At 41.8% G+C, this 9621-nt stretch overlaps 1 protein-coding gene across 1 annotated transcript; it reads right to left on the bottom strand.

The window, feature by feature from the left end:
* Positions 1-65: 65 nt before the first annotated feature.
* LOC108025495 (prion-like-(Q/N-rich) domain-bearing protein 25) lies at positions 66-5198 on the bottom strand. Its single transcript, XM_017096013.3, has 10 exons — positions 5104-5198; positions 3439-3746; positions 3260-3377; positions 2090-2686; positions 1857-1976; positions 1678-1797; positions 1214-1618; positions 973-1104; positions 757-909; positions 66-565 (listed from the first exon to the last, which is right to left on the bottom strand). Exons 1-10 carry the CDS (start codon positions 5165-5167, stop codon positions 465-467), a joined length of 2118 nt encoding a protein of 705 aa, XP_016951502.1. The 5' UTR covers positions 5168-5198; the 3' UTR covers positions 66-464.
* Between the last annotated feature and the right edge of the window lie 4423 nt (positions 5199-9621).

Below are 9621 nucleotides of genomic sequence, written 5' to 3'. Positions count from 1 at the left end.
AACCTTAACTTTATAAGAAGTATTTAGGCAACCGAAAACTTTTTAATAAAAAATTGTAAACGCAATTTTCAGGATTTGATACAACTCTTCGTTGGCCTTAGTTTATTATGATGTATATTACAATTTGGTTAAAAACTGTTTGCTTAGCCTATCAACAAGCAGTTTAACTTCAAACTTAGAGATAATTTGTCGTTATCGTTAGCCGTATTAGATAAGCGAGTGTCCCTGCGGGGACCTTCTCCAAATATTGCTTCGACTCCTAAATATCAGCTTACGGACTACTTGATTTATATTCACGTGGCGCATGGACTCGGATCCATGCCGCTAACTTGGCTAATACTGGCCACTCCAGTCCGCCCAAGATCCCCCTTTTCCCCCCCGGGATCCTTGGCCGTCGCCCGCTGTCCCTCGAACGATTATCCTCGCCATTCCTCACAACGATTGTAAAGGGGTTACGATTGCTCTTAGTAGTAGGCCTGCTTGATGGCCGCACTGGTGATCAGGAAAGCGGAGCCAATCAGCATGAAGGTGATGATTTTGAGAGCACTGGGTCTTCCGGAAGAATCTATGGGGGGATAAGGAAAACTTTAATAAGAGTTCAAATGATCGAATCTTAAAAAATGAAGGAATTTTTGTTTTAAATATGCAGTAAAAATTGGTGATCTCTAATAAATTTTATTTTACTATATTATTTCTTCGCTTACTCAAGCTACTAATTTAATTTTTAACTTCAATATTTTTGGCATATTTACTCACTTTTCTTATTGGGCATCACGCGTATGCACTGCTTTTGCTCGGAGTTCGCCGAATAGCCGAATTTGCATTGACACACGGAGTTGCGGCACTCGACATTCTCGGGATCCTTCTCTATATAGCACTCGGTGGCTTTCGTGCAGGATTCTCCAAGCTCTGTGGGATTAAAAAATAATATTTAAGAGATTTCTAAATTGCAAATCCAAAGGGATCACCAACCGCGCTTTGTCTCGCAGACTCCGTTCTTCTCGTGCTGCTCATCGGTGCAACCACACTTGCCCTCCGAATTGCAACTGGCCAGGAGAGGTTTGCACTGCTCGTCCTCCACGCACTCGTCCTCCAGCTCCTCAGCTGTTGAAAAAGTAATGATATTATAAAGTATTGATCACGAACTTTGAAATAGGTTTATAGGTTTCTTTATCACTTAATTCCCCTAAATATTCCTGTAGACCATACGCACCTTCCTTGAGGCACTGATCCTTGAAGTGCACATATCCCTTTCGGCACTGGCAGGTGCGTGACTGCTCCTCATCGTCCTTCTCCTGGCAGCTGGTGTCCTCGGCTATGCAGTCATCCTCCACCGAGCAGTCGGCTCCGATGCCCCGCACACAGACTTCGTCCTTCTCAAAGTAGTTGTCCGCACAGACGCACCGGCGATTGGTGCAGACGGTGTGGTCCACGGGACAGCCATCATTCGACTCGCACTCGGCGCCCAGACCCTGTCTGTACTCGCAGAGCTGCTTGATGGCATCGTACAGGGCGTACTCCTCGCAGGTGCACCGCCTGGGGATCTCCGGATGGCAATAAGAGGCGCCGAACGGGCTGCATTGGCTGTTCGATGTGCAGGATAGGTGATATTGGATGGCTGTTTTATAAGGAGCAGGTTGAATAGATTCACAGGATGAAGCTAAAGGATACACTCACGTTTCCTGCAATTCCGCAAGTCCCTCTCGTAAAAATAGTTCTTTTGGCATACGCAAGTTTTCGACAGATCGTCGAACTCATACTCGCACTCGTCCGTGCTCTCTGCGATTTCTCCCAGTTCTAGAATAGAAATTATAATTTTTTATACGCTTATTAACTAGATATTATTTTTCACTCACCTGCAAAACATTTTCCATTGCGGGCATAATAGCCCTGGCGACAAAGGCAAATATTTTTTGTGCAAATCGAGTGCGGCAGACCCGAACATGTCTTTCCATTATCCGTACAGCTGCTGCCATCTGAATAAGAACATAGAATTTAATCAAAATTATTACAAAAATATATAATACAAAATACATTTTTTTTAAATTTTTAAACAATTTCTTTAAAGTAGAAAGGGAACTGAACTCACATTTCTTCTCATCGGCGTCGTCTTCGTCGCGGCTAGATCCCAACGTGGAGTAGGTCTTGATGTCCTCGTCATCAAAGCGGAAGAGGGTGGGCAATCGGCGGCGTTGGTTGAGGGCGCGGCTCTGGTTGCGGCTGGAGGTGCGCCGGCTACTGGTGCTCGTGGAGGCGGTGGCTGTGGTGGCGGTGGCCGCATTCCGGACACTGCGGCCCACCTCCCTCAGCTCGTACTTCTCGATGCTCGTCTGGACGGCGATCTCGTGGGATCGCGGGGAGATGAGTGGCTCGATGTCGCCATTGGTGAGCTGGGCGAAGGACACCTGGGCGGCGGCATCGCTGTGAGTGGGCGGGGGGGCGTGTACAAAGGCCTTGGTTAGCTGCCGGTGGCTCCTGAAGGTCGGCTCCTGGTCCGGCTCGACGGTCTCGGTGATCGCCTCCGCCGTTGTTGAATCATCCTCCGGATTGGTGGTCTCCGTGTCCTCCGTCCCGGGCCCGGGAGTCGTTGTGATCTCGTCCACATAGGTGCATACTAGCCCCACGCACTCGGCAGCGGCGTCCAGTGCATCACAGTCCTCGTTAACGACGCAGGCATCGTTTTCTTCTGCAAATTTTAAGGTCAATTACTGAAGGGTTAATTTTATTTTCAAATAAACTATTATGTTTTCAAGTTATTGAAATTAATTAATTAAAAATTAATTAATTAATTAATTTAAAAATAAATGCTTAAAAACTTAGTTGTTAAAAGTCAAGTTTCAAAAATAACCCTGACAAAAAGTACATTTAGTGCCAATTTCTCAATATCAAGTTAAGGTTCTATTTGTTATGTGTCGGAGAAAGTTGAAACTGTAAAATAAAATTTACTTTCCGAGCTATTGATTAATTATTAGAGAAAGTATTCAAAGGATTCAATTGGAAATCCGGTCAGAAGCCCCTGAGAATGATGGGAATCGACCGGCCAAATTAACTATAATATTTAGTATGAACCCTAAAATAACTGAATTTCGTCGAAAAACAATTTAACTTAATAACAAACGTTAACATAACATTGAGATAACGCCCCTTTCAGCTGTTTTTTGTATCTTATCTGAGCCCAACACCGAATGCTTTCTGATTTCAGGTGGCGCTTTGCCAAGCACTAAGTGATAGGCTTACGATTATCTTTTGGATTGCTCACCCATTGATTTTCGACGGCAGATGTTTCCATATCTATTATAATAGCCATTTGCACAGCCGCACACGTTTTGCTGACAACTCACAGACGCACGATCGTAGCCAAAATAGCAGTCCAAGTCCTGTCCAAGGGATATGTATTGGAATTAATGGGATACAATATAAGGTTCATTCCGAACTCACCGTTTCGCAGGACTCGCCGAGTCCGTTCAGTGGGCGACACTTGCCACGCAGATAGTTCTGGCCATCGGCGCAATCGCAGACCCCGGCTTTACAACTGGCCCCCGTTGGCATAAGATTGCACTGGACGCTGTCGTCGCACGTTTCACCAATGAGGGACGTCGCCAGGCATTGGGTGAAGTTATCCGCGAGCACCGAGTCGAATGTGGAGCACTCGCACTGCCCGCTGGCCAAGTCGCAGCTCGAACCGTCAGCTGTGCAGTCCTCCGCGCTTTCACATGGCCAAAATACGGCCAACGCGCCGCCGCCGCCTGCAATGGGTTAAGCAAACGGGTTAGGGCACGGGCTGGGATTCGGAATCGGACGAAACGCCTGCCTGGTTGGTTAAAAATTTACGTCTCTCCGGTGCCTGTGACCACACTCGGATGTGTCGAGTCGACCCAGTTTCGGGCCTCAATTTCGGGCCCCCCTCGAGCCGCCCTTAATTATTCAGGCAGGCTCCAGTTCCCACACTCGATTGGCCACATTTTCAATTATTTCTGGGAGCTAAATTTAATTGTAAGATCCCTAGTCCACCGCACCTTGAAACTTTTCAAGATAAGCGTTACTAATAATAAAATAAAATTCTTGGATAAAATGGTTATACCTATAAATAATCCTGTTTCTAACGAACTATTCATAAGAAAATACTTTCAAAGCTGTTTTATAAATAATTTTATAACTTTTAAACTCATTAAATGGAAAAAAAAGTATTGGAAATACTAATAATTTAGGAAATAGGAAAATATTCATTTAATTAAACTATCATATTATTTTACTCTTAAATAATGTTGCTCTTATCAAATGCAAAATTCAAAAACATTAAAAATGTATGTTACCAATTTTTAATTGCATAGGTTGATTTTGTTATTTAGTTTTTGCTTTGAAATTACGAAGTATATTATGTTTTATATTTAAAAAGTACCATTTTTAGATGGTTTTTATTTGCTACCCCCTTTTTTATAATTCTTAGACGATAAATTACCAATTAATTGAACATCCTAGTCAATCTCGGCCGGCCACGCCCTCTATCTGCCTGACCAGCTGATTATTAGCCCTACAAAGGGCAGACCCATCCTTCTAACAACCGACCGCAAAGCTTCTTCTGGCACGCAACGTGTCGGGGCCGCAATTTATTACGTATACGCCAACGACTTCCGGATGAAGTTGCGGCAAGGAAAGAATTTCCATACAAAACACTATCAACGCAGCAAGAACAACGCGAAAAATGGTAATAACAATAACAATAGCACACACAGAAGAGGAGCTGAATTTCGCCCGACGCTGGGCCACTTTAATTTCCATTTTCCGTGGCCGGCAAAACAATTTCTCAAACCGCCAAGGACCTTGGAACCTGGACATTCGTGAGAGTCCCTTTTATGGCGCGGCGGTGGGGTCAATAGGGCAAAGTACTTGACCTTGATTGCGTTTGCATTAATTACTCCGCGGTTCTTTAATGTTATGACTGCCGAACGCCCACGATATATTTGTCCACCAATTTGGTCGGCTGCCCTTTCGATGGCCTCACACCCGATTAATCGTGGCTTTAATTCAATTACCGGAAATCGCTCATGATTTCCCCCGACTATTTGTTTTTTTGCGCTCTCTCTTGATTTTTTTTCTTTTTACCTTGAGGATTGAGAACCGCACAAGAAAGGACGCCGAGCGCCAGGAACCATTGGAGGTTTGACATTTTCCCGGTCTGAGAGGGAATTCCACGAACTGCTGGCTAATATGGCCAAAAGGCAACTGACCATTTGGCGCAGGGATTGAACTACATCGAGTGCCCAATTCCGGTTAATCTTATCTGTGGGCCGGCCGTAAAAATACTCATACACCGATGATTAGCCGTTGGCAAGTGGAGTGTTGGCTGCTGGTTTTTCCTGATAATCCCAATTTGAATTATCGCAAGGTGGAGTTGCAGCCAAATGTCAATGGAATCGGTTATTAGTTGCCAGGGCTACAGTGGTTACCCACTGTGTTGGCCCATCGCCAGCGGTTCTGTGGGCATTTTAAGTGGCACCGATTAGCGATACCTCTTATCAGCCTCCAACACCTGGCTGGCACACCTGTTCGGCGGTCTAATGGTTGTAGTAAAATGTTAACCCCTTCTGGTCTCTCGCCAAGAGTTAAGCTGATAACGCTGAGGCGGCAGTTTTATATGGACGGCTGGTTCTCACTTTATTTGCTCCGCTACCAAGTAATATAACTAATCTATGAATCACTCATTGAGAAAAATACATAATTTACTATTTGTTTTGTAAAAGTGATTAAGCATGTAAAATAATAATTTTCTTGCCATCACTGATAATAATTATAACATAGAATCAGTTGGAAAAAATTTAAAGATTAAAGTGGCAGTCAAAGGAATATTTACCTAACAATTTTTGTTATCCACTAAACCCCAGTTAGCCACAAACAATAAACACTTATAAAATTAAATTTCTCAAGCCAATAAAAATAACAAAATACATTTATTTGTTGCCTCAAAGATAATATAGAAAACTTAAGTTTGAATTACGTCTTCAGTTTTATTTTGTTATTTTCTATGCCTTGCCAAAAATATGATAATCCGTGTGTTCTATTACAAAAGTTTGGACTGTTACATGTTTATCCCAAGCGAAGACTAGGTTTTGGGACTCTTTGAGGGGCGTTTTTCTGGGAAGGTCACTCTCCTCCCAATATTTCATCGACTTCTGAGACTGCGCTTCAGTGTCCCCTGGTTCCACCGACTTCCACGTGAGGATGACGGCTTTGTAAATGACTAATTGTAGTGTATTTATAATTCAATATGAATTATGTGTTAAAAATAGCGGCCACGAGTGTCGCAATAGGCGACCTTGAAAGTGTTTATCGGATTGTCCATAGGTAAGGAGCAATCGATGTAAAAGGGGTTAAATTAGGGGCCAAGTATGTGACAGTTGTCCAAACAATCTCTGCAAACTGCAATATAGTAATACCAAAACATACAAACTCCTTCAAATTTTGGTGTGATTCAGAGCCCAATGAATGGGGTCTTCATGGACTGTGATAATGCGTAAAACTCTCTCTATTTGTTTGTTGCTTTCTCCTGACCGCGTTTGAATTTTCCCGCTAGCTGGCATTGTTATTGTTTGTGGTTTTCCCTTCGCTTTTTTTCAGAGACATAACGTAAAAGGACATTTTGTGGCTATAAAAATGCTTTGCCACGCACGCGATGAAGTGAAAAGAGCAGCGACAGGTGCAAGAGAAATTATATCCACCCAACCACCCCAAACTATACTACTACTCATATTATATACAACTTTTTATATACCCTTGGCTATGGATTTGTATATGCCCCAAAGTTATTCGGTACAAGTGCAAGGACGCACTCCTGAATTATCGACTATTATTGTCCCATTTAAGCCCAGACTGGGATTTTTGTGGTCTACTCACATTGGGCTTAAAGCGAGTCTCCTTTTGCTGTCGAAGAGGTGGTTAAAATCCAGAAATTTAGTTAGTTTTCCTTTTTGTTATACAGCACAAACACTATTCACTGTCAGACATCACTTTTTAATACATATTCTCTGCTGGATCACAGAATAATTTTAATTATCTCATTGATTAAAAATCTTGCCAGTTTCGGTTGGGATCTTGAGTCCATCTTTAATCAACCTAATGCATGCAACAATGAAGTCAACAAATAATACTAATAATAAACTAAATTAGTGGATTTCAAGAACACATGCTACTGGGCTCGTTAGTTAGCTGGGAATGGCGATGGCAATGGGACTGGGACAGGATATGGGGATGGTTATGGGAATCGAAATGGGAAATGGGAATGAGTTCCACATTCGATATGTAATAAATGACGCCCTATTAATGACTGTGGTAGTCGTGGGCTGGTTAGTGTGTTGGTGATTTTGGTGTGGTTATGCATATAATGGATGGAAATACGTTAAGAAGAAATGCGTTGGCGCGCCGAATGTGATGACCTCCATGACCCGTCCGGGGAAAACATGTTTTTACTCTTAGCGCCGAATCGATACTCATTAAAGTTTTCAAAATAAATTACCCCGGAATGTGTGTAATTATGTAATGAAGTTCTTTTTATTCGGAGTGACACGCTGTTAATCACCTTTTGATTCGGTTAGTGAGGTTTTTATTAGTTTGGTTGATGTTACTTATTAAAAAATGTGGTTGTTTTCGTTGGCGATTGGTTAGTTCATTAGGCACTCGTTCAAATATCACTGCATGCTTTTACGCGCACTCCGCTGGCACAGGACTCTCTCCTGGTGCGACGTTATCCAAGGACGAACGCAACGTGATCCTTTCGTAGCGAGCTTCAAGCCGCTACTAATGGCTTCACCTTTGGCTTCGTATGTTTACGACTCTCAGCGAAGTCCTTAGTAAAGTGAGAGCGCCGCGAAAGTGAGAGTGAGACCAGGAGAGCCAGTGGGAAAGTCAAAGCAGGACGAAGGAGGGTAATACACTCAGAAAAATTAGTTTAAATTGCTGGAACCAATTAGAACTTATGAGTACCTTTACTTTATATAGTAACACATATTTTTTATGAATTATTGGTCCATTTATTTAGAAAGTATATTTTTAAATCCGGTTTTCATATGAATTTTAGGTTGCTAAACTCGCACAACAATGTACAAATGTTTGGAAAAAGGTTTCTAGAGTTATATTCATATATGTAGCTAAGTTCTTTTAAGTATAATTACTTTCTTTCGAAATTTTAGACCTTCTAAAAATGATAACCTCAAAATTTTTTCATATATTTTCTAAGAAAACTCAAATATCAGTTCATATTTTACAAAGCTTGAGGAATTTTCATATTTGTTTAAGAACTGCGATACTGTATAATATTTATCATATTTTGACAACCATGTTTAGGTAGTTTTACATATGTGCTGTTTTAGTATGATATAAAAATATACCACTTCAAGCTATAAACAAATCTTAGTTTGATGTAAAAGCCAAAATATAATAAAAGCGTTCAACAGATCATCAATTACTGTTTTTTACCACATTTTTTTCCAGTGTCGAGAGAGAGACTTAAAATTCGGTTCGTGGCTCGGTCACGTCTTCGGGTCCTAATTGTAAAGGTAACGGCAACTGTATTTTGACCCGCTGGCAGAGCAACAATTTTCCGCCCTTCAAGTGCCGTGGTAGTGTCATGAAAACTATGCACTATTGGGGGGCTCATAAAGTTCTCGCGGCTAAAAAGGCAACCCACCCACCCCGCCGAAGATAGCGAAATGGAACGGCAAAAATAAATTATAGAAAATTACGCTTGAGCACTTAGCCGGGTTTTTATTACAAAATGAATTCCTTTTAAAACAGGCAGCCACTCGAACTTTACCTGAGCCGCCACAAATCCCTGCCAGAAAGCATAGAAGGGAACAAATTTGGGTCAAGTGGCCGCATTGGAATTGAGCCCTCTACGAAATTCGGACAACACTTGTTTGCTCTCTTTGGCCAGGCCAGGTGGGAATACAAAGGATTCGTCGGAAAGGTTTAACCACAAAAAAAACACAAACTAAAAAACTACAGAGAAAAAAGAGCGCGAGAGTGTATGAAAAATGGGGGCTGGGGATAGGCCAATACCACTGGGCGGAATCCGCTCGACAGGATAATGTTGTTGGTCAGCAAAGGTCAGGTGGGTGTAATAGTGTGACTTCCTGCAGGACATACAGACCAACAATGAGGAGCTTATCCGAGATTAGTTAGGGTTTCATTACTATCTGGATTTATTAATTGGGGAATTCTCAAAAAAATGGCGTTTCTTTCAACCTATTGGAAATATATGTGGGAATATTCCTATGATAGGATCAAAATACCATTTTAATTCTACTAAAAAATCTCTAGGATATTACCTAAAATAAGTAAGAAGTAAATTCTTTTAGCTAGTAAATCCAAATAATTCATAATTATTCTAAAAATAGAAACAAAAAGAGGTCCCATATGCTGTTCTGCAGTAAGGACTCTGTTCAAGTTCCTTTGGGTACATTGTTTGGGTCATTACAATTCCTTTAATAGCCCCATTTAGCCATCTGCCGCACTTTTGGCCACTGATTGACCACCAACGTAAGCACTTAAACTTAAAACCCTTTGGTTACCAGCAGTGCAATTGTCAAAGTTTCTGTAAATTGATTGTTGTTTAAGGTAAACATTATG

This window comes from Drosophila biarmipes, chromosome 3R (assembly GCF_025231255.1).
Source record: "Drosophila biarmipes strain raj3 chromosome 3R, RU_DBia_V1.1, whole genome shotgun sequence".
In the NCBI taxonomy this organism is placed as follows: domain Eukaryota; kingdom Metazoa; phylum Arthropoda; class Insecta; order Diptera; family Drosophilidae; genus Drosophila; species Drosophila biarmipes.
Note: the sequence above shows the minus strand (reverse complement) of the source record. Positions and strands in the feature narration are given on the sequence as shown.